Source organism: Mixophyes fleayi, chromosome 5 (genome assembly GCF_038048845.1).
Source record: "Mixophyes fleayi isolate aMixFle1 chromosome 5, aMixFle1.hap1, whole genome shotgun sequence".
NCBI classification, from domain to species: domain Eukaryota; kingdom Metazoa; phylum Chordata; class Amphibia; order Anura; family Limnodynastidae; genus Mixophyes; species Mixophyes fleayi.
The window spans coordinates 138,557,753-138,583,582 of NC_134406.1; the positions used below are offsets into that span (position 1 = coordinate 138,557,753).

Sequence of the window (25,830 nt, forward strand, 5' to 3'; positions counted from 1 at the left end):
CTTCACGGAGAGGCAGCCATTTTGGGGGTGGATCCGGAGGAGGAACTTCCTTCCAACCCCCCCTTTTCCTGTTCCTGCACGGATATCGCCATATTGGGACTCGCACATCGTCCAGCTGCTCCGCTCCTCTCCTCTGCCTCTCCAGTGACTGGTATCGTTCCTCTGTTTTGAATGTTCCATTTGTATTGCCATTGAAAGCCTGTTATAAGTTGTTCGCTAACAGATTATTGAGACTGTACAGGGATTGGTGTGTTTTTACAAGTTTTGTGACCTAGTATATAGATGGTGTAGAAGCTTGCTGTGCTGCCCCTAGACATTGCAAGTTATATCTGTGAATTGTGTTATCAGTTTGTTTAACCCTGTAATACTTTTCAAATATGTCTGACAAGGGGACCACCAAAATTAAGGGATCCTCTGGGGTGTCTGCAGTGTTTTATACTTGTGCCAAGTGTAACACAAAATTATATGTTGGACAACAAAGCCAAGATGCCCTTTGCACCGCTTGTGAGGCCAGAACTCAGGAGCGTTGTGCCCCAGCTTAAGAACCAGCAGTCATGGGAGAGCCATTCTGGATCAAGTCCCTAGCCTCAGCCATGGAAAAACTCACCAGTGTGATGTTGCGGGCCACAGAGGTACGTGAACCCACTCCTGCATACACACAATCACTTCCCATATAGGATGCAGGCACATCCTCTCATCAGCTCAGAGTGAAGAGCTCCTTCTTTCGGTAACCCACAGGGCCAGGAGAGTCATTCCGGATGCAGACAAAGGCTGCGATCCTGATTCAGATCACTTCTCAAATGTGGAGGGGGGATTAGAGCTGGATACACAGGAAGGGGACTCGGTTAAAACTTTAGATTCTGCCTCATCCAATAATGTAGATAATCTTATTTTGCGTATCAGACATACCTTAGGGTTCACAGCCCCCTCGCGGTTCTCCTTGTTGAAAAAGACCAAAGCCTCGGTGGCGGCCTTCCCACCATCACCTCAGATGGTGGAGAGGGTAGCTGACGCTTGGCTTAGGCCGAGTAAACAGTTCTTGATGCCGGGCAGATTTAAAACACTTTATCCCCTCCCGGCAGAAGATTCGATTAAATGGGAGGCTCCTCCCAGGGTTGACACTCCTGTTGTCCGCTTGTCCTTCTCCTTGGCTATCCCCACCCTGGAGCGAGTGTCTCTCAGCGACCCCAAAGACAAAAAGTGAGATCATGCACTCCGTTCTGCTTGCATAGCATCAGGTAGCATGTTCAGGTCCACCATGGCAGTTGCCTTAACTTAAGCAGTTCTGTATGAATATATGCTCTCTACTATTTGGCATTTGTGAACCCCAGGGTTATTACACAACACAACGCTTACAGTCTTGCGGACTACAGACTGGATTGGACACACATTTCAACATCCTGTCATTTATTCGATTCCACTGGCTGGATACTCAGACAAGGCTGGACTTATCTGTAAGGTATTTTTTTCAATACTGGAATGCACATTCTGTTGGATTTACCGAGAATTACCTAATGCTATCTGCATAGAAAGGTGGATTGATTACCATACTGTCAGCCTCATTTTGCACACGTAGCTGTGCCCATATACTTACCGGAATTGATAACATAATGAATTCATCACAAGGGGGATTATTTAAGCTGATACAATTTGATTATGTATACTATCAGAGATCTATTTGTTCAAGCTATATGATGCATACTCAACGCTTAACCCAAAGTATGCTTATTCCCTTGTAGGGAGTTATTTGATTTTTGATTTATTTATGATTTATTATATGTTTTTATTGACCTGAGTGTGTTTATGGCCATAATCATTGTGCATTTAAATATGTGTATATTTTTCCATTAAATACCAATTGAGTATTTTACCTAGCGCTCCTCCTCTTTCTCTTTTATTGTATGCCACCATGGCAGTGGCCTGGGTCAACAAAGCTGTCCAGCTATGGGTGGAGCAGTTAGTCACAGGCATCCAAAACAACACCCCACACGCTGAACTCCTTTCCTTGGCCGAACATATCCAGGAGACCTCTGATTTATATAGTGCAGGCAGCCATGGATGCAGTGCCCATCAGTGCTAGGATCGGCGGACTTATCATTGCATCCCGACGTACCTTATGGCTACGCTCGTGGACAACGGATGCTGATTCTAAAAGCGCCCTAGAAATGTTGCCATTTGATGGGGTCACTGCGTTCTGGGCAGAGCTGGAAAAGGTCATTGAGGTAGCCACGGTGGGTAAAAGTAACGCTCTCACCGATGGGATCTCGCAAACCACCTCAGGGACGCTTTCGCTCCTTCTCCCGGGGCCAAGGCGGTTCACCGGGAGGTCTCTCATATGCACCCATGGCAGAGGCGCGCTTAGGCGCGGAGCCTGGAGGCCAAATGATAAGCCCACAGCATGACCTCCACACCCAAGAATGCATGGTGGGGTCACGTCTCCTTCACTTCCAACGCCAGTGGTGGGCAGCCACCACAGACTTTTGGACACGGGGGTTCGTGTCGCAGGGCTACATCGTAGACGTAGCCCAGCCACCAGTCTCTTCTTAGTGCCAAAGCAGGACGGATCCTTATGACCAATCTTAATCCTGCAGTCCCTAATCAAGCAGGTAATTTCCCAGATATTCAAGATGGAGTCCCTTCGGACGGTCATCGCAAGTATGGAGAAGGGAGAGTTCCTAGCGTCTATCGATATCAAGGATGTCTACCTGCATGTTCCCATATGGGACCAGCATCACTGCCTTCTCCGCTTCGCATTAGGGGCTTCCCACTTTCAGTTCAGGGCCATGCCCTTCGGCCTAGCTTCCACCCCACGAGTGTTCACCTAGCTCATGGCCACAAGGATTCTGAGACAGAAGTGAGTCACAATAGTCTCTTATCTGGACGATCTCCTCTTGAAGGCTCCGTCGGCAGAACTCTTATCTTGCCATATCCGAACCTACATGCGGTTCCTGGAAACCCACGGGTGGATTCTAAACTTACCAAAATCCTCCCTCATTCCAGCTCAGTGAATGCGCTTCCTGGGTCTTGTGTTCGACACGGTAACCCAGAGAGTCTACCTACCACAGGACAAGGTCAGCGCCCTGCAGCGCAAGACCAGCACATTGTTGGCCCAACCACATATATCTGTCACTCACCGGAGTGTGAGTGCCTCCACTCTGGTACGTGGTTCTCCATCTTTCCCGCTCACACCTGTGTGGAACCGCGGCTGTCCACCATCCTGTCGCACTGGGCATGCGCAGGTCCCTTTAACAAACTACACCTGACCACTAATGTGATTGATGGATCAATCCCCCCTCCCTACTTAAGGCACCTGCAGCCTTAGGTAGTGGCCTGATCTTGAAGTCTCACTCCCAGTGAACTTCTATAGGTGTGTGCAGTTTCCAAACTGCTTCCAGCTCTACTCCTGTGTGCAGTTTCCAAGCTGCTTCCAGCTCTACTCCTGTGTGCAGTTTCCAAGCTGCTTCCAGCTCTACTCCTGTGTGCAGTTTCCAAACTGCTTCCAGCTCTACTCCTGTGTGCAGTTTCCAAACTGCTTCCAGCTCTACTCGTGTGTACAGTTTCCAAACTGCTTCCAGCTCTACTCGTGCTTCAGCTTCCACGCTGCTCCCTGCTCAAATCAGCGGCGGTTCCCATACCGCTACAACGCTTCACTTCTCAGCTGATTCCGAATCTACACAACTGGGTATCCTCTATTGACTATTGACTATTGCCTATTGCTCGCATACCAGTTGTATCCATTGTTGTTTGCTGCACAGGGTACAAGTACCCATATAGACTGTGTTACTGCATTGATTCATTTAGGACTAGCTTTCACTCAAGCTACGATATCTCCTCGCGCTACTACTTGGCGTTATTGTGCATATCTGCTGTGACCAGCTTCTCCTCTCTGCAAGGCATCTACTCCATACAGACTATTCATTGTGCCTTCCATCTCTGCCTCACAAGACATTGCTCTACTCGCGCTGTTTCCATACAGCCACAGTTTGCCTTTCAACTTCACTCTCCTGCACCTGGACAAGTCCTCATTCCTTCTCACAGCAGTGGTACAACTTGCTGCACGCAGACCACTGACTTCCCTGCTACCTACCCGCACCTGGACAAGTCCTCCTATCACAGCGGTGGTACAACTTGCTATACGCAGACCACTGACTCTCCTATTACCTACCTACACCTGGACCAGACTCCTCACCATAGCGGTGGTACAACTTGCTGAAAGCAGACCACCTACTACCCTGCTACCTACCTGCACCAGTACTATTCTTCCCATCACTGCAGTGGTACAACTTGCTGTACGCAGACCACTGACTCCTCCTCTACCTACCATCACCTATCCACGTCCACTTCTCGTGTCTACATTATCTTCAGCCTCCAGTTTACTGCTCCAAGTCGCTGACTTTCCTCTAACCATAGCTGCAAGTCGCTGACTTCCTCAGACTATCTCTACTCTCCTGCTGTTGTGTCGCTCCAATCATTCCTCTGCCTGCTTTGAGGTGCGTGCCATAACCCCGCCTCTCTAGCAGAGTTCCATCTGGTGAAACTCGGGTAAGCAACTCCTAGTGCCCGTAACAGTATCCCTTCTCAGCTGCATGAAGCTTCTGGGAACCATGGTTTCAGTATTCGAGGCTGTGGCGTTCGCTTAGTTCCATTCCCGCCCTCTCCAGCTAGAGATCCTCCGGAAGTGGTCAGGATCTCATGAACATCTAGACAGGCAAATTATTCGCCTGTCGAAACCCACTCCCTTATCCCTTGCATGGTGGCTGTCCACGCAGAATCTAGCCAAAGGTCAGACCCTCCAGATGAGCCTCTGGACTTTAGTGACCACGGACTCGAGTCTGTCAGGCTGGGGAGGGGTAACGGGGTCCCTAAGATTTCAGGGACTCTGGTCTCCCCAGGAAGCTACACTTTCAATCAATATCCTAGAACTCAGGGCGGTTCACATGACATTGACAAGGGCACAGAGGTTTCTAGCAGGGAAGCCTCTTCAAATCCAATCAGACAATGCCACGGCCGTGGCATACCTAAACCACCAAGGGGGAACTCGCAGTGCGTGGGCTATGTAAGAAACGGCCAAGATCATGATATGGGCGGAGCGCCACATACCCCAGGTTTTGGCCGTATAAATACCAAGCGTAGACAATTGGGAAGCCGACTTCCTCAGCAGGCAGAGGGTTCACCCTGGTGAGTGGTCCCTCTGCAAGGAGGTTTTTACCCTCCTAGCAGAACGCTGGGGCATGCCAGAGATCAACCTCATGGCCCCCAGGCTGAATCACCAGGTCCCCCTGTACTGCTCCAAATCTCGGGATCCTCTAGCACACGCAACGGATGCCATGTCAACCCCATTACCGTTCCGACTGGTATACCCGTTTCCCCTAATACCTATGCTCTTGCGTGTACTAAAAAAGCTAAAAAGGGAGTGGGCCCTACAATCCTAGTAGCCCCTCAGTGGCCTCGCAGGACATGGTTCTCAGACATTCTGAAACTGACAACAGACCCTCCGTTCCACCTGCCAATGCGCCCAGATCTACTCGTTCAGGGCCCCCTTCTATGTCACGATTTAGATCGTCTGGCTTTGACGGCGTGGCTATTGAGACCCTAGTCCTCAAAGCCAAAGGGTTCTCCTAGCAGGTTATTGACACTATGATCAAGGCCAGCAAATCATCCTCCTCGGCCATATATCACAGAGTCTGGAAAATTTACATACTTTGGTGCGAGTCACAGGGTTCCCATACTTCCAGGCTTATCCTGCCTAGACTGTTGACCTTCCTGCAGGATGGCTTAGATAAGGGACTTCCAGCTGGGGTCCCTTAAGGTCCAGGTCTCGGCGCTCTCTATATATTTCCAGCGGAAGCTTGTGGCTCTCAGCGAGTTCCAGGCTTTTCTGCAGGGGGTTCTTCATGTTCAGCCCCCTTTCACTCATCCGCTAGAGCCCTGAGACCTCAATCTGGTGCGCAGGGCGCTCAGCCATCCGCCATTTGAACCCCTTCAGACAGCGGATCTATACTACCTCACTTGGAAGACCTTTTTCCTCTTAGCTATCTCATCAGTTCGGAGTTAGCAGCCCTCTGCTGCACCTCCTCCTTCCTTGTTTTTCACAAAGATAGAGCGGTTCTTTGCACCAAACCCTCCTTTGTTCCAAAGGTTGTCTTCAGGTTCCACCTGAATCAGCAGATCGTGTTGCCAGCGTTCCGTCCTCCCCCTCCTTCCCCTTCCTCTCCGTCTTCCACCTCTGAGGACGACTTGCAGAAGTTGTATGTGGTCTGGGCCTTCGGTACTGTGTCGACCGCACAGCCGCAGTCCGCAGGACCAAGGATTTCTTTATCCTGTACAATGCGCAGAAGCGGGGTTGGCCGGCGTCCAAACAGGCTATTGCTCAGTGGATCACATCCACCATCAGACTGGCCTATGTCCGAGCATCTCTGGCTGTTCGGGATTCGCTAATGGCTCACTCTACCAGGACGGTTGGCGCTTCATGGACAGAGCGCCATGGTGCTTCGGCGGAGCAGCTATGCAAAACGGCCACATGGTCATCTGTCCATACATTCGCTAAGTTTTACAGGTTACAGGGCTTCGCATCCTCAGATGCAAGATTTGGGCGTAGCGTACTACGTGCAGCCGTTCAAGAGCATTCCCTCCCTTAGGGGCAGCTTTGGTATGTCCCCAATGTCTCGCAGTTTCCCCCAATGGCAGGAAAGAGAAAAGAAGATTTTTACTCACTGTAAAATCAATTTCTCTTACTCCATTGGAGGACACTGCGCACCCTCCCTTGCTCTGTAAATAGTCTGTTATGTGACTTTGTATAACTCTATTCTTTGCCATTCAGGGCGCTCCTTTCTCATACGCTTGGTTAGTCAAAACTAAGGTATCCACGAGAAAGGAGGGGCATAGTAGGGGAGGAGAGTAGAGATCAAAGAAGTTGATAAGTGCCTAAACTACACACCCACTACTATACCCCAATGTCTCGCAGTGTCCCCCAATGGAGTAAGAGAAATTGATTTTACGGTGAGTAAAAATCTTCTTATTTCTATCCATCTGTATAACAAAGCATTTTTTTTGCAGTCCTCTTACAAAACAGTATCACTTACCATATCTTATACAAGAGTCTTTCTATTTCATCACACATCTGTTTGTCCAGTCATTACACACTGTCTTCTCCACACATCGTGAGGGGTGGGGAGAGCACACTCCAGCAACACAAGCTACCAACTATAGTCTGTAAATATATATTGAAGTTCTGGTTGTTGATTTTAATACACTGTCGCACAATACAGTATGAATATTTATCTAGCAGATATTTACAGAGAAGCCGCATTATAGGCACATCAAATACTATTCAAGTAGGAGGTCTAATGTACTGGCACTATCAGACTCCTAAGGTATTACTAATTTCAAACTCTTAAACTGCATTACTTTTTAAAAAAACAAATTTTATTGGGTTTTAACAACACAAACAGGTTATAAATGCAATTCCAACAAAGTAGCATGGTAGGCTATTAATAATGAAAGAATGGCACCTGCCCAATATGGAATCAAGTACATAGAAAAGGGATACACCAAACCATACATATAGCTGCTAATAACCTCATAACATAAAACACACATACAAAGACAAGGGGAAGAGAGGAATGGGTAACAACATTGGGGAAGGGTGGGGGAGGAAATCTAACGAAAATCCTCACTCAAAACCTCAGTTTAGAGCACCGCTAACCCAGCAAATTATGTATATACCAAATACAAGACAGACCCATGTGGTCCGCCTTACGAAGTCAATATTAGAATGCAAAATAGAAACAATACCAATCAATTAGTCAGATCTGAGATCAGGGACTCTGGGGAATCTATAAGGTCTAACCATGGGCCCCAAATGGCATAATACGTTTCAAGCGAATCCGTAGCTGAAAGGTGTATCTCATCCATAGCCTTATAATGTTCCAATCTATTAGACCAGTCTTGAATACTTGGAGGCGTAGTTGATCTCCATCTCACTGGAATTACTGCCTTTGCTGCCGAAATTATGAATTTTAACAGGGATTTTTTAAAGCATGATAAAGGCATATCAACTTTTTCAATAACCAGAACACCGGAGTATCTGGTATATTTTGGCCAAGCAGCTTCCGCGAGATGCCCACCACCCAGTACAAGAACGGTTGCAACATGGGGCAGTTCCACCAGATATGCAGAAGGGAACCAGATCCCTGGTTACATCTCCAACAAGTGCTGGGCACCCCGCAGAAGACTCTCGCTAGATAAGCCGGGCATCTGTACCACCTAGTAAGTACCTTTTATAATGAGTTTCTATAATTGAAATATTAGGAGAACATGCATGAGTTGCTTCTAAGATTTTGGACCAGTCGGTATCTTGTAACTCGACTCCTAGATCCCTCTCCCACTCTATAATAAATTTTGAAAGGGAGTGCGGGGCACAGGATGATCTGCAACACAGGGCTTTGAAAACCATTAAGTTCCTATGAGTGTTTTGAGAGACCCACCGACAGGAGGTGTTTAATCTGCAGTTATCTCCAAATCTCTATATTTGACCAATCTCATTTGGATTGGATCTCTGCAAAGGAAAGAACCCCCGTGGCTCCCACCAACTAGCCGACACGATGAATCGCTGCTTGAAACCATTGTTTGAAAGCTAATGAAGTAGTCCCTGGAGGGAACATTGGATTATTAAATAGGGGGGTTAGTGGAAAGATTGGAGACGAAACGTGGGAGCTTGGACCATTTCGCTAAAGTGGGACCCAGTGTAGGATGTGCAATCCTAGAAATATTGGAGAACCAAAGTAGTGTGGTACCAGGGGATTTTAGGGAAAGTGACTCAATTTCAACCCACTGTTTCGACTCGGCCTGACCTGACATCTCCATTATTCTGACCAATATTGCTGCGTCATAGTAAGAGGAAAAGTGAGGGAGTTTGGAGGCCTGCGTCTAAATAATAACTCATGTTTAAATCTAGGACGTCTCCCACACCATACCAAGTCCCGCGCTAGTCGCTGAATGCCCTGAAACCAAAAGGCCGGTACGTGAAAAGTGGCTTAAAATTGAGATCAAACGGGCATGAGAGGTCGCTAGAAAGTACCACCCCTAGGTATCTTAATTGGGAAGGTTGCCAAATGAAAGGAAAGGCAAGTTTAGCCCTTCCACCACTGAGGTTGGGGTCTTGATATTCATAGCCACAGATTTGCTATAGTTAATTTTAAAATTAGATGAGCCAAACTTTTGAAATTCACTGACCAGGTTGGTTAAAGAGACAACTGGATTGGTAATAATAGCTAAGAGATCATCTGCAAATAGAGCAAGTTTGTGTTCTTTCTAGCCAACCTGCAGTCCCAAGATATTTGGGTTGGCCCTGATAGCTCTAGCTAGTGCCTCCATACACAACACAACACATACACAACACAAAAATGAGTGGTGAAAGTGGATATCCCTGTCTAGTGACATTATTCATCGCGACTGGCTTCGACAAATCACCATTAATTTTAATCCGAGCCGTAGGCTGTCGGTAGAGTGCCAGAATTCTATAAAGACTATCCGGACCCAAGTTCAGATGTTCAAGGATCCCTCTCATAAAAGGCCAACTTACGCGGTCAAAGACCTTCTCTGCATCAGTGGACAAAAGCATTGAAGCTGTTGCTGAACGTGAGGCCAGATGAATCAGATCTATCACCTTAGTGATGTTGTCCCGTGTCTCCCGACCTTTAACAAAACCCACCTGATCTGAATGCACCATCTCTGGAAGTAGCGTTTTTAATCCATTTGCAATAAGTTTCGTGTACAATTTAATATTCACGTTGGGCAAATTGAGAGGGATCCTTCCCCTCTTTAGGAATCGCTGTTGTGCGCTTCCAAACTTTTGAGATGAGAAAAAATCGTCCCTGGAAATTGCGTTAAAAGCCGGCACCATCAGGGATATTAACTTGTCTTTAAAAGTCTTATAATAAGAGATGGTAAAGCCATCAGGGCCCGGACTCTTGCCAGCGGGTGTAGGTTTCATTTCCTCCCTCAACTCCCCCTCAGTGAAAGGCTGTTCAAGCTTATCTCTATGAGCGCTTGAAAGAGGGGGAAAACCGACCTTCCTCAAATATGTCGAAATCTGAGCTGAATGAGTGGTGTCATCTGAGCCATTGACCTGTGTCTCAAGGTTATATAGTTTGGTATAATAGGTATGGAAACTATCAGCTATATTCAAAGTTGGCTTACAATCTCGATCTCTAGCTTCCTTGATCCATGCAATATAAGCCTTAGCTCGTTGTTTACGCAAGGCCCTTGCGAACATAGTACCTGGCCTGTTGCCCCAACGAAAGAAACAGTGGCGACACCTACGAAAATCTAATTGAACTTTATCGTATAACAACTTATTAAGTGCCGCCCTTGTCTCAGTCGACCTAGTCAACAGGTCTCTAGTCACATTTGATTTATGTGTCGTTTCTAAATCTGTTGTAATAATTGATTTCGGCGAACTGTGCTTTCTCTCAAGGCGGGAACCTAATTCAAAGAGTTTTCCTCTCATGACACATTTATGCGCCTCCAAAATGGTAAGTCTGGAGACATCATTATCAATGACATAGTCGTCTAGAGCTGAGTGCTGTATTTTGCTGGAGAAGTTCGTTAAGGCGCCAGGTGCATTTTTTGGTCATGGATTGAGTTAGTTGGAAAGTTAGAGATATAGGTGCATGGTCAGACCAAGTTATTTGGCCAATGGATGTTTACAAATTGGGAAGAAACCTATGTGGTAGGAGCAGATAGTCAATTTGTGAATATATATATATTATGTGGGTGGGAGAAGAAAGAGTAATCTCTCTCTCCAGGGTGTTTTGAGGCGCCATGTGTTGACCAGTTGGTGTTCATGTACTGCCCGTCTAACCTTACAGTGTTGAGATCTGCATATTGCCGACCGAACATTGGAAGTGTCAAGTTCTGGTTGCAGGGACCAATTAAAATCTCCTCCTACAATAAGCGTTCCGTCTGCTGGCTCTGCAACTTTTTCTAAAACCTGCGATATAAACAGTGGTTGACCTTGATTCGACAAATATAAATTAACAAAAGTATATGTTACATCAAATGGGCAGCATTTTATGAGGAGTGCTCTTCATTCAACAAGATGGAATTTATGGAAATCTGAAAAAGGGAGTCTTTTTAGAGAACAAAATACCAGCTCCCAGGGTCTTACCCTCACTATTATTACTAAAGTATGAGCTAGTGTAGAAGATATTTGAGAGCTGAGGAGCAATTCCTTGCTTAAAATGTGTTTCCTGGATGAAAACTACATCAGCTCTCAGATTTCTCATTTCTTTTAATGCCTGTGATCTTTTTTCAGGGCGGTTGACACCCTTCGCATTAATTGAGATCAGTTTAAATTGGGCTGTCATGGAGGGTCTACATAAATCTGAGGAGTGCCTCCGATGTCAACCAGACAAAACAATTGAATTAGCAATTGTGAATATAGAGTAGCCATGAGCTTAGTAGTTGATGAGAGATTTGTATAAATTAACACTAATGGGGAAGGAAAGTCACATAAGGAAAAAGACAATATGAACATAGACAAACCTAATGACAAACAAAGATATAACGAGCAATAAACAATTAAACCGCTCCAGGGAAACTGGATAGGAATAGCCACTCCCATCTCTTGGATTTCTTACTGCGGTGTGGGAAGAAAAGAGGGGTTAGCATCAGTGACTAACAGAAACATCCTTTAAATGTAGCAAACATTATAAAAGCTTTAAAGATAATATCAGTAACAATAGTAATAACAGTAACAGAGGCACAACAAGTCTTATGGTTGAAACAACCTTCAACAGGAGTAGACCAGGAACTCTGAAACGCCAATAAAGACATTTGAAAAACAAAATTTTGCTTAATGAAGTATCAAGTAAAGAACTGGGTAGGATTCCTCCAATAACTGTTTATGCGCTCATCTTCAGGCAGAAGAAAAATCGGGGAAAGTCATGACAAGTGTGGGAATCCGTCACTCCGATACCACAACTACCAGGAAGAAACCAGTGTAAGTACACTGGTGTAGAAAAGACCATGTAGTAAAAGAAAGCTGACTGAATTAGAATATCACCAGCCAAAACCAACTGGGTAACTAGTTGGCACAGTGGTTTATTGGTTACATCGAGCACAGGTGAAAGATAGAACCAGCTGAGAGCATCAGAATATGTGTCAGAGGACTCTGGGGGATCTCGCCATCTTCTCCTAGCATACCTGGGACTACCCGCCATTTCCCAGGAACCGTTGCTAGACGGATAGAATTGGGCAAAGTGCTGTTGCCAATCCGGAAGTGACATCACCTGTAAGCCCAGTTGCGAGCAGAATGGGTTGATATCTTGATGTGATATCAGAAACTCCGTCCTTCCATTATTAGACACTTGCAGGTTGAAGGGTAATTCCCAGCGATATTTAATGTTCTTAGCACATAATGCGTCAGTTAAAGGTTTAATCATACGACGCATCTGCAAAGTATTCCATGAAAGGTCCTGAAAGTTTGAAGTCTGTTACCCTCATACTCTGGCGTCCAGTTTTCTCGATTGTTGAAGAATCTCTTCTTTCTGTACGTAGTAATGCACACGACAGATCACGTCTCTTGGCCGTTCAGATGTTCCTGCGACCCCTGTTGTCCAGGTCATCCACTCTACTTTGTACCAATTGGAGGTCTTGGGCTTGCCGAGCTACAGCATCGCTATGAAGATCGTGACGTGCCACAGACTCCTCTTTGAAATCCTCTTACGTGGAAATTCTAGACGATAGACAGGTTAACTCAGCTTGCAGAGTGGCAACCTCCTTCTTCACTGTATCTTTAAGACTGGATTCCAGTAACTCAAAGTCTCTCTTAGAAGGAAGCTCAGCCTTTGTTGGTAAAGATTTGACTAATTGCAGGATCGCCCCAGTATCCTGGTTGGTATTTACAGAACAGTCAGTGGAGGTGGAATCAGTTGGAGAAGCCATTTCTACAGCCTTGGCAGCTTCTGGCGAAGACGATGGGCAATTTTCTTGTTCAGAAGGTGTAACTGCAGAATGTAAATACTGCCTTAGATCTTGACGTCTGGATGTATTAGCAGGTTTTCCAGGAATCCGCTTGAGCTGGCCTTTCTTGCCTTTGCCCATTAGATGGCCACACCAAAATCACCAGATAGAAATATAGATAAGGAGACTGAACGTAGACTGTCACATGTTACTTCCCCCCCAGTGGATGGATCACTCAGCCATCTAGCCAATTCGCAGTAACATGTAAGAGCCCTTTGTAGGTAGGCAAAGCACTAACTTTGGATACTTGGTTAGGCCCCAAATGAATCATTTCAGCATGGAGTATGTAGAGAAACCGGGCATAATGTATAACCAGATGGGTCTCGCTGCAGTCTCAAGCCTGACAGCCTAGGATAATCTTAAGTAAACTTGGAACAGTGAAACTAGAAGGAGGTTTTGTGATGTATAGTGTCTGCACCTGCAGATTCGCCACAAGGTGGCAGCAGAGACTCAGATTAGACGCTATAAGAGTCAATAGTACTGGAGATTCTAGCTTTGTGTGTAAATGAAGCAGGTAGTGAAACACTAACCTAGGAATCCAGTTTCTTGTTGGGCTTTTCAAGCAAATCAGACCTGGTAAATACTGGGGCACCTCCAGCACTCGGCCAGGTAAAACAGACATTCACTAGCTGAAACCGTTGATCTCAGCAGGCGGTCCCCTGCCTCAGACAGCGGAGGAAAGAGGAGCCACAAAGAACGCCTCACGGGCTGGACACCTACGATCAGTGCCAGAGGTCCGGACGACCACAACCAGAAGTTCGATGTTGATGACTTCCGGTTTCACTCGGCCGGAGCAGAAGCCGTCAGAGTGCAGCCCCTGACAGAAGGGCCAACCCAACTCGAGGACCGGGCCCGACCCAGGACAGGCGAGTCCCAATAAAAGCTGGCACAAGGGATCCTGCAGTTATCAACCTTTATAGAAGGGGACAGATGTAGGCGAGCAAGCGACTAGCGGAACCACCGCAAATGTCTGGGGGTCCTCAATATAAAGTTGCGGGCTGTTGGTCTCTAATATCCCATCAGTAGTTTTGAGGCAGCAGGGCGTGTGACCCGGCGCCAGTTTATGGGCGGCCACATATCCAGGCCCGGCCAGGCCCAGAATAGCACCCCTGGCTCTCCAAACTCCTCAGACTCCAGACCATATTTCTACTGTAGGGAGAGAACACCTCCCAACTGATGCTAAGCTCACAAGGTGGGTTGGAGACTCAAAGCAACCGATATATAAGCGGATTTTATCCCCCTCGACGAGGAGCACATAAAAGCTGCGACCAGCTAGGATGGCCGCCAAGCCACATTTGTAAACTGCATTAATTTTAAGCACACTAACATTTCTCACAAACCAAAGAATGTCCTAAATAACTAAATCTAAACTGTATTTACAATAACACAGCTACCAACATTTATGGAAACCAAAGAATATACTTTTAAACATCACATCATTACTAACCAAATGTGATCTGGTCACGAATCAGATATCAACACTCCATGCTGTCCCATTTCAATATCATTTACCGATAAACTACTAGCAATACAGAGTGTACATTGCACTCATTTAAGTCTATTTTCCCATGTTCAAAATGTTTTCAACGCCCCAAAACGTGCCCATGTATACTTTACTATTTTTCGATCCAAGCAGGGAGAGAAATCCTGGATGTGTGTCTGTGTAAACAGTCTGATCCAAAAAGGCATTTTTGTCTTCAGAAGTTAATCACAAAACTTCTGTGGGATGAGCTGATGTATCTCTTTGGAGGCCAGTTGTTTTGATATGTTAATGTATTTAGCTCAGAGACAAAAGTTCTCCTCAGACAAAAGCCAGTACCTTGCCATAGTGGGGTAGGAGAGAAACCATGACTGTCTTCTCAATAGTTATTTAAGAAAGTAAAATGGTGTGTGTACACACACACTTCTGTTTATTGCATTATGAGGACCCATATCTGAAACATGGCGTATAGGGACACACCTTTCCTAATGCCCTGTCAATAGAACAATCATATGGGTATGTGTAGGAGCGGTTTGTCACCAGAGTTGCTACATGAGATTTACACTTTGACTTTTCATAAAGTACTGACACAGACTGCAAGATGGGGAAAGTTTCATGTGTTTTGGTTGTCTGAGGACATCCACATATATAAATTAATAAACAATAACAATTGTGGGCAAAGGTTCAAGTATTTTGGTCATCTGAGGACATCTGCATGCCTGCTTACACAAACACCTAGCCATGGAGGTTACAGCCTTGTTCAACCACTGCGCTTCATTTCAACAAGTTTGATCATCCCTTTGTAAAGCTGATATGCGGATCTTTATGTAGAATTTCACCTCCAACCAGTTCCAAAGTATGGTTGGGTCAGCCAAGAGGCATACAACACAATCACGCTTTCCGGGCACCCGACTTGTCTTTACAAACTTCATCAGGTGTTTCTCCAGAGCCTTCACCTCCTCTCTGTCCCAGGTTTTCCTCCGCACTTTTTTGCAACTTGAAAGTAAGTAGAGTGACCATTACGGCTCTGCAAAATGCAGAGAAGGCATAGTTTTTATGCCTAGCGAAATTGCATGCTACGCCTACCTGTGGGTGCCATTGCTGTGCACTTGTCCTGTGTTGCCAGGTCCATACACTGCCTCTCTTCTGACATGGAAGTGTCTACCAAACGCTTGACCACTTGTGTCTTTGTCATGGGGGATTGTGTCACTTTCATGGGGGAATGCTGATCATCCGACATGCTGCTCAGTAGCTGGACCGGTTCTGAAAATAAATAGATATGTAAATGACCAATGTAAAATTCAAAAGCATATATATTAGACACCAGATTTCCTACTTTCTGTCTGGATCAATCTGCATCTCGTCCAAATTCTTGCCTTTAAATTCGGCCAGTCTGCCACTCTCGAGAGCCATTAACAGTTTGCTGATCTTGGCGAGTTGGAGGGTACATTCTGGGAGGCGGTAACACAGCCGATCCAGTTCTGTGTCGTTTAGGTTGAGGACCTTCGAGAGAGTGGTAGCGTGCTTTTGAAGCCCCGTGGAAGACAGTGTGTGGAGATGTTTTGCCCCACACTCTCAGGCAAACAGGCGTGTACAATCGGAGCCTCTGAAGTGTGACAAGGCAGCTGGTCTGGCAAACATGTAGACATTTTGGATATCCACTCCACATTCTTCACGCTTCTCTGTGAGAAGTTCTATTGCAGCTTGCATGGCTGGTGTCAGCAAGATGGGGACTTTTCTCTCTCGCTTTCCTGGGATTTCAATGCGAGTGAAGTGCCGGCAGAGCTTTCTCTCAACCTCGGTAAGCGCTAGGGTAGTCAGCAACATTTTGGAAAATTACCCTTCCCTCCTTCGATTGAACAAGATCACCTGCACCAGGGTGACTTGCAAGCAGTGCCCACTAGTTAGCCATAGGCTCGGTGTATAGTCCACTTTGGTATTCTTTCTGATTCTCATCAAGGTACACGTGCATAATTTTCACATCTTCCGTGAAAGGTAAGAACTGAGGCATGTTAGACTTGGACTCTTTAAGAGTTTTCAAGGTAGCCGATGAGATCAACACCTTCCATCTCGCCTCGTATATCCTCTTGAAGTTTTGTGTGTTTTCAACCGCAGCAATGCAGCCCTCCATGGCTCGGCACTTCACAGTCCTCGCTATCTTTTGCAGGCCGTGCCCGACCTTGAGTGCCAGTGAGGGCGTCTTAAATGTACCTGTCTCCTCCTCCTAGCCAGCTACCAGCTTCACAGCATCTACTACGTGCATAAAGTTTTAAGGGGTGGTAAAGTCTTCCATCCTCTTAAATGGGGTAGCTCTTCTGGCTTGTAGCAATAGCCTGCCCATTTCTCTAAGCTTCTGATGGATGTACTTGTGCCTGCCAACATCTGAACTAACCCGGTTGAAGAGATGCTGCCCCATCTGCATGATGCATCGGTCACTTTTGACTGCGAGTAAGACTTCATCCTGGGTTATGTCACTCAAGCGCTTCCAAAAGCCACCACTGATGTCAGGTGGAACAGGCTGAGCAAAGGTGCACAGTGAGTGGACTCTGTTTTTGCCAGGTGTGGGCTTATTGACTCCTTGGTTTAGCTTACTTCTCTTAAAGTGTCACTACAGGTATTTCCTTGCAAACAAGCCTTGGCAGACTGCACAGTGCATGAAGCCTACAGCATTCATCTCTTTGCCTGGAAGTTTGCATGGTAGCAGAACACCATGTACTGTACTCAGTGGGGACCTCAGTTTTTGTCTCCTCTACGACTTGGGTCCCCACAGTGTTGGTGTGTAAACAGGTCAATGTCTCCACAAGCATATAAATGCAAGTACACACACACTCACACACACTCTTCTTCAATGCCTGAAACACCTCAGAAATGTCAACACTGTGAGTATCAATTCAGTTTTGGATAAACAGACCAGCATACTTCCACTTTTATACCCTGATCGTCGTACACAGCATGCCTGGAGAAAAGCAATTTCCATTTGACTTGTCAAGTAAATGGTCCATTCAGTCCAGTCCCTCTGAGGCCGGAGCTACAACATAGAGGAGCTGACTGCATGAGAATTGTCCCCAAAGTATACTTCCCATACCCATTAGGGCAAGCCAAAAAGGATTACATTTTCAGAATTTGGCGTCACCTTTTGGCTTAAGGGTGATGTATAAGGATAGGAGTGAATGATCTTAGATTCCTCTAGACAAATATACTTCCCCAGTCAAGCAGAGCAGGGTATTGGAGACCAGGGCTAAGTCAGTCTAGGGCAAACTATGATGGGACACTGATTGGCAGGAAAAATGTTGAGCCTGTGGGAACCTGAACCTCCAGTCATCAGTCTGACCAAGTTTGGTTACCAATTTGGCAAATAAAGTGAGCCCAAAGGGGATGGCCCAGGCAGAAGCAGACTCACTCCACCTATGAAGTCCGTCATCCATCAAATTTTTTCAAATCTCCAACACACAGAGCACAGGAGTATCCGCAGAGAGTGCTGTAAAGGCAGATTCTTTCCTGCGAACATCATTCCAAAAATGAGGGGGAACGTACAGCGCCAAGATAACAATGGGTACAGTATCAATCGTAGCACGTATAAATGCAAAGGGACCATATGGGTGGGTGTGCACCTGCTCCATAACAAAGTGTACATTTTTCTTAACGAGGATGGACACCATTCTAGAATTAGAAGACTGTGAGGAATGGTAAGCCCAACCCACCCATGACCGCTTAAGAGAAAGAGTGCTACTGCCCTCCAAATGCGTTTCTACTAGGCACGCTATGGCTGGATTCTTTTTCTTAACATGGGACAGAACCAAAGACTTTTTAATTCCAAAGTTACATTTAGGCAATTGGTGCAACCATGGAAAATTACCATCCAACAATCTAACTAGCTAGTTCTCCCTAGTATAAGCGTATCAAATATGTATATTTTCTACATGGTCTGACAGCGTTATATAGCCATAAATACATTATTACAATTTAGTTTTGAAAGCTTTACTTTTCTTGAAGGTACCCTGCATGGCCAAAAGTACGTGGATACACCTTCTAATTAGGGTATTGGGCTATTTCACCCACACTTGTTGCTAAGAACTGCATAAAATCAAGCATACACTATGTAGCCTGATTTATTAAGGAAAGTAAAGCAAAAAAAAAAATGAGTAACTTTGCACCTTAGCAAAACCATGTTGCATTGGAGGGGGATGTAAATTTAAAATGTGTGAGCAGATTTATATTTGGGGTAGGGCATGTTGTAGATCAATTTAAATTTCAGTGTACAGATAAGCTATCAAATATTTGTGTGCTACATGAAAAACACAGCATTTAACTTGTGTGCAAAATAATAAACTAATTTCCACCCCTTGCATTGTAACATGGTTTGTCCAGGAGAAAACTTACTAATTACTTTGCCTTACCATCCTTAATGAATCGGGCTCTGTATTTGCAATCTCCATAATTAAACATTAGCAGTAGAATGGTTCATACTGAAGAGCTCGGTGACTTTCATTGTGGCATAGAATGCCACAAGTTAGTTTGTCAAATTTCTACTCTGCTAGAGCTGCCATGGTCAACTATAAGTGCTGTTGTTGTGAAGTAGAAACCTCTTCGAGCTGCAACTGTTCAGTCACGATGCAGTAGGCCACACAAGCTCACAGAGCGAGAACTTGAGTGAACATACTCTGTCCTCAGTTGCAATACTCACTCCCGAATTCCAAACTCCGTCCCAAAGCAATGTCGACATAAGAACTGTTTGTCGGGAGCTTCGTGGTTTGGGATTCCATGGCCAAGCAGCCATAAAAACGAGCCTCCAATCACCATACGCAATTCCAAACATCAACTGGAATTCTGTACAGCATATCACAGTTGACCTCTTTAAACGTGTTCTTTGTACTGACAAATCACTTTTCAGCATATGCCAGTCCGATGGCCGAATCTGGGTTTGGAGGATGCCAGGGGAATATTTTCTACCTGAATGTGTACTGCCAACTAAAGTTTGGTGGAGAAGGAATAATGGTTGTGGCTGTGTGACAGGATGGACCTCCTATGCCACCCTGTCTGTTGTGTTGTGGACCGTTTGGGCTTGATATGCCACCGTCCCCTTTCTTTCTCCTAAGTGCGCCCCGCCTGTCGCAGTAGAAGGAGCCTGCTGCCACCACTAGGCTCCTACACTGGCGCCTAGAACTGCTTCCTTCTGGGTAATTTATGCTGCTGGTGTACCACCTCACTGGGCACCTGGGCTGGTGCCTCTGACCTCTTCCTCTTAGATCAGGGTTACTGTGGATAGTTCCCCCTGGCCTATCACACTGGCCAGAGCTGCAAGATTGCAGGCAGGGCATTGGTAGTGGAATGCTGGGTCCCGTCCTCAGAACAGCTGGATAACTGATTAGATTGGTCTAATCTGTATGTCACAGGAATTTCCGCAGGTAAGTAGGTGGCAAAACAGATTTTGAATCAGTGATAGTTTTTTTTTTAGCTCAAATAGTCCTAATAAGGACATTTACACAGCCAGTTTGTGGAACTAGCGATCTCTCCAGATGTTACAGATGGTATAATGCTACATGGTCAAAAAGTGCTTTTTTTTTAATACAGTTTTGGACACAGCCTGGCAGGGAGTAAACCTGCACCCTTTTCTGACTAGGTTTAAAAACTCCCTTCATTCAAAGATTAAAATCAGGATGCGAGATGTTCTTTAAACTTGAATTTTAAACACAATTTATACTAATCTGTGATACCCTAAATCATAATGTTCAGACGTTTCCTTTCGCATTAAAAAGGCAGGATAACAGGTAATGACTCTCTGCTGTGCTTTCAGGCTAAAAAAAAACATGTTGGTCGCTTCACATTAAATTTAGCATGAGGCTTCCTGTAGAAAAGTTACGAAAATCCAATTTCCTCAGCTGGCACTGTCTCAGAAACAAATACATTTTCTATACTGAAATACAAGACAATATTAAAAAAAAATCAGTACATTTGCATATACATAAATTGACGCCCTGCGCTATTAAGTTAACTTTATACAATAAGTTATTTATAAGTGATCCAGGCACAGGCTGTTTTTCCTTGGTTCAGTGTGGGCCCCTTAGTTTTAGTCAACTGAAATTGTAATGCTTCAGCTTACAATGGCGTTCTAGAGAACTGTCTGCTTCCAACTTTGTAGCAACAGTTTGAGGATTGCCTTTTCCTGTTTCAGGAATGCTTCCGTGCTCAAAGTGAGGTCCATCAATAAATGGTTTCCTGAGTTTGGTGTGGAAGAACTTGACTGGCCTGCTCCATTTCCTGACCTCAACCCCATTGAACACTTTTTGCAACACCAACTGCAAACCAGGCCTCAGTCATGTTCCAAAAGGCTTACCAGAAGATTGGAGGCTATTCTAGCAGCAAAAATTAAGCAAATTAATGCCCACGGAGCGCTTTCTCAAAATCACCATTTCCAAAACTGAACTCCTTGTCTTTCCTCCTCCCAGCCTCCCATCCCAGCATGACCTCTCCATTGTCGTTAATAACACTACCATCTCCTCTGTCACCCAACTCCGCTGCTTGGGTGTCACCCTTGACTCCTCTCTCTCTTTTGCCCCCCACATTCATTCTCTTGCCCAAGTCTGTCGCTTCCAACTACGCAACATCGCCCGCATCTGTCCCTTTCTATCTCAGGAGGCCATCAAAACCATCATACACGCACTCATCGTCTCCCGCCTGGATTACTACAACCTCCTCCTCACCGTCCTCCCCCACTCCCGTCTCTCCCCCCTCCGCTCTATACTCAATGCGGCCGCAAGACTCATCTACCTCTCACGCCGCTCCTCCTATGCCTCCCCTCTCTGCCTTGCCCTACACTGGCTCCCCTTCCCCTACAGAATTCTTTTCAAACTCCTCACCACCACTTACAAGGCTCTCTCCCACTCTACTGCCCCTTATATATCTAACCTCCTCTCCATTCACACTCCCGCCCGCTCCCTGCGCTCGGCCAATGACCGCCGCCTCTCCTCCACTCTGATCACCTCTTCCCACTCCAGAATCCAGGACTTTTCCCGTGCAGCCCCCCTTCACTGGAACGACCTCCCTCGCTCCATCCGCCTCTCTCCTACTCTGTGCTCCTTCAAACGTGCACTCAAAACTCACCTCTTTCTCAAAGCCTACCAACCATCCACTTAACCCCCATCTCCTCCGCTCATTCTCCCCTCTCTCCCATTCCCTCAACTGGCTCCTCTTGTGCCTGGTCTGTTTAACCCTCCCTTAAGATGTAAGCTCGCATGAGCAGGGCCCTCTTCCCTCCTGTCTCCTTACCCGTTCTTCTGCTCCGTGTCTATTGCATCTGCCTGACTGGAGTTTCTGAAGTATTGGTACTTTTTGTTTATTGTTCTGTACTGTTATACCCTGTATAGTCTACTGTTTGTACTATGTGCGGCGCTGAGGAAACCTTGTGGCGCCTAACAAATAAATGATGATAATAATAATAATGGTTTTGGAATGAGATGTTCAAACACATATGGCAGTGATGTTTGGGTGTCCACATAGTTTTGGCCATGTGGTGTATGTTACAACTGCACATGCCTCTTTAGGGTGGGAGTAAGTGGAGAAAGCTGCCGATGCAAGCTAGGCTGGCACTTTGCAAGGAGACATAAAAAATCTGAAGAGGCTCACTTTGCAAAAGTGTAAACGTCAAATTAAAATTCACCCTGCTATATTTTTTTGAACCACCCCTTTTATTAACTAAAACGTTTCTCCCAAACTACTGCTCATTTTAGCTTCATTTAAATTTATATAAATCATGAGAAAGGGAACATCAGGACTGCTTTTTTTATCAAGTTGAACAAAGTGCATCTAGATATGCTTTTTTCCTTCAAAGTGTAACTTGAAGATGCAGAATACATTCTATTACATGGGTGCTGATGTCCACCAGCTTTGCAGAGGGTGCAAAATGCCCTTTGCAGAGTGCGAATGACTGTGTACACAGGAAGGTAACTCCCCTAAAAGTGTGTTTTCTCCTCCATTTCAGTTATCTCACTCCACAATGTAAATTCTCACTTTTGCACTATTCCTTAAAATTTGATGCATTAGGCATGCATATTACACCACTAAGTATGCATATTACACCTGCTGGCGCGCAAACTCCGTACTTTGCAACAAAATGTTACACGTTCCCATTTTACCAGAATATTTTGCTTCCCTCAAATGTTTACTCTTCCTTTTGTTTCTGCCGCCACTAAAGAGGAATTTGTACCCACCACTCAAACGCCAGCATTTCTACCTATAAGACATTTTATTTATTTTATTTTGGCCTATTCACTACATTGCCTAGCTACCCACTGCTTGTCTAGTGCAGTAAGCCAAAATCTTCTGGTGGCCACATTTGAGAACTGCTGTTCATAGTCATTACATTGATTTGTTTGATTTTATTCTATACTTGAGATCGAACGGTGAAAGTGATGCTTTTTCTTTTATTTTTTTAGGTTTACAGTACATAATACAGTTGTTTCCAGAAGATGATCATCCAGATGCTTTCAAGTGCACTTTGTGCAAAAAGATAGGATCACTATTTTTTATTATAAGTCATCTCAGATCCTTCAATCATAGAATTAGATACTTGGTAAGTACACTTATTTTTAAGTTAGTCATAAAAAAATTATTACATAATGATGCATAATAATTTTTAAAACCTTGACTATGATTATTTTAATAGTGTTCATGCTGGTGTTGCACGGAATATTTTTTTCATAGCAATCATTAACTTAGAGTAAATAAAGACATTTTTGTCAATAATTGTATTATTGTATTATAATACAAAGGCTATGTATTACTGTGTTGAGTGATCTATATGAATCAACTGAAATTTTTCTGTAGAAAATTGCAATCACACACAGAACTAGGTTTCTAAACAACAAGTTTTGTACCTGTGTGGATTCACAACACTAGCTCCAGATGACAGCAGTCAGAAAACTATTCACTATGAGCGCTAGAAACACCTTCTCTCAATTCCTGTAATCTGCACTCTGCTAAAAACAGCAATCCAGTGTCACAGTTACACTCAGGAAAATAGGATTGTAATAATGTGAGTGAGCCCTGCAAAGATGTTTGTTTTTTTGCTGCTAGCACCATGCAGGTCGCAGTTCTCCAGTTAGGTACCAGGCGATACTGGCAGGTGTTATGGATGTTCATAGGCATAGGATAGCTGGACAGCAGAGAAGTACTGAATATCAGGATGTGCAGAGAACTATTGGACACTATGAAGCACAGGAAACAGGAGCCTAATGATGTAGCAGCAGCAGACTATCTGGACCTGAAGATTTGGTGACATCTTGCCGAACAGGGGACTTAAATAGGCTGGGGGAAAAGGAGGGGCAGAGAGTAGGCAGCCAAAACAGATTATGGAAGATGCATGTGCACTCCTGCAATAAAAGATGGCGTCTGCAATTAGAAGACAGACGCCAGAGCTACTGATGGGGAAGTGGACAGACGAGGCCTGCCCAAATAAAGATGAGCTCACTTGCTGGGACCTTGCCATATGCATTCTGCTTGACACACCCATTCAGGAGTCTCGGAGGAAAGAGGCGGCTTCTCACCATCTCCTGTCAACTCGCCAGCAACAGATAATCCGTGCCAAGACATCTGAGAACTTTGAGGAGCCCATGCAGCTCAGGAGCCAAGGTCACTGGAAGAAATTGTGTCCAGAATTAAAAAGGTCTAAGCCATTGGAAATGGAGTTGCTCACTGAAACAGGCGACAAGTCTGTTGAGTATTGCTGACACTTTTTTTCCCCCCACCTTCTATTCTTCATTTTCATCTGTGCATCTCCCTTTTTTGGGGGTCCTGTTCCGTTGACACTAGGGCCTTCTTGAATTCTGGAGCAATGGAGAATTTGATAGACTTCACGTGAAAGTTGGAACAACTATTTGGTTCCTAAAATCCCATAACCCCAGCTTTGGTAACCTACAAAACCATCCAGGTGCTGAAGTGTGTCGGTTGTGGTCACCAGGAGCTGTTCTTATTCAGCACAGTCTACACCCCCAAGAGCCCAGACATCCTGGGTTATTCCTGGTTCTACATTCATAACCCAGTGATCAGTTGGAGTTCAAAATGCATATACAAGGCTGGAATGACTCGTGCCTGAACATTTGCTTATAGCCAATGAGAATGTCAACGTTATGTGCAACTTGAAGTGAATGCATCAGAGTGGAGTGGGAACCGTGCTCTCACTGATTGACAACACGGAACTACTCCACCTCTGCTCTTTGTTTTCTTAAAGGTTCACCTCAACTATGAGCTACTGGCCATCATCCTGGTGCTTAAAAGGGGAAGCATCTTCGAGAGGGGGCCAGATTCTTTCTCTTTCCTCACTGACCAGAAGAACCTGCAGTATATTCAGAGAGCTTAAACTCAACAGGCATTGTGGGCGCTCTTCCTAATTTGCTTTGACTTTATTATAACAATTTTCCCTCCTGGCTTGATTCTGGGCAGCTATTTCTTCAGTGCTGCTGGACAGGATCAAAGTTGCAACAGTAGCGCTCATCAAGGTGCCCAGGGCACCAGAAGGAAAGATTTTTTTTTTCTACCCAGCTGTGAGCTGCAGGTTCTGCTCTGCGAACTTGACTCACAATTGGCTGGGTATCCTCGTATCAGGAAGACTTTTTGGTCCTCTGAGAATTCCTGTGGCACACTGTAAGGAAAGATGTTGCCTCCTTCATCCAATTGTGCCCTACTTGTGCATTCACCAAGGTACCACGGACACTGCTTTCCGAGTTCTTGATGCCCCTAGTCATTCCAAACAGGCTATGGACCCATATGTCCATGAATTTCATCACTGACCTCAAGGCAACACCAACATCCTGGTGGTAGTGGATTTCTTCTCTAAGCAAGTCTAATTTACAGCCTCATAGAAAGTACTGTAGAAACTCAAACTCTCCCAGATCTTCACCATGGAGGTCTTCTGGCTATGCGGTCTTCGCATGGAGTGTGCAACAGAGGGATTCAGTTTGTGGTGAGGTTTTGAAGGGCCTTCTACAAGGGGCTGGGGATTTTACTCTGGGTACCATCCCCAGTCGGACAGACAGAAGAAGCGTGGTGAAAGATCGGTTTCCTAGATGAGTGATGGTTCCTCCTCCTGCATTGAAGGTAGAGGGCCACCAATATTATATAATACAATCTATCCTTTACTCTCACAGATCTGGAAGATGAGTGCAATATCTGGTGCACTGGAACAATTGCCTCTATCTACTACTGCAATATACAAGTGAGACTTCTAAATGTTGGCTTCTATACTGTTTAACTATGGCATAATTTGTATTCAGAATATCAAGAGATCTAAATTGTATTGTTGCTTATAGTTGTTTTTGTCTGAAGTATCT

At 45.2% G+C, this 25,830-nt stretch overlaps 1 protein-coding gene across 3 annotated transcripts in view; it reads left to right on the forward strand.

Annotated features, from left to right (window-relative positions):
• Nucleotides 1–25,830, forward strand: part of LOC142158671 (uncharacterized) — a 117,466-nt gene that overhangs the window by 30,310 nt on the left and 61,326 nt on the right. For all 3 annotated transcript variants that reach the window (XM_075212873.1, XM_075212875.1, XM_075212874.1), the window contains exon 6: nucleotides 22,939–23,075. In XM_075212873.1, the coding sequence (XP_075068974.1) occupies nucleotides 22,939–23,075 (137 nt within the window). The remainder of the gene's footprint in view (nucleotides 1–22,938; nucleotides 23,076–25,830) is intronic.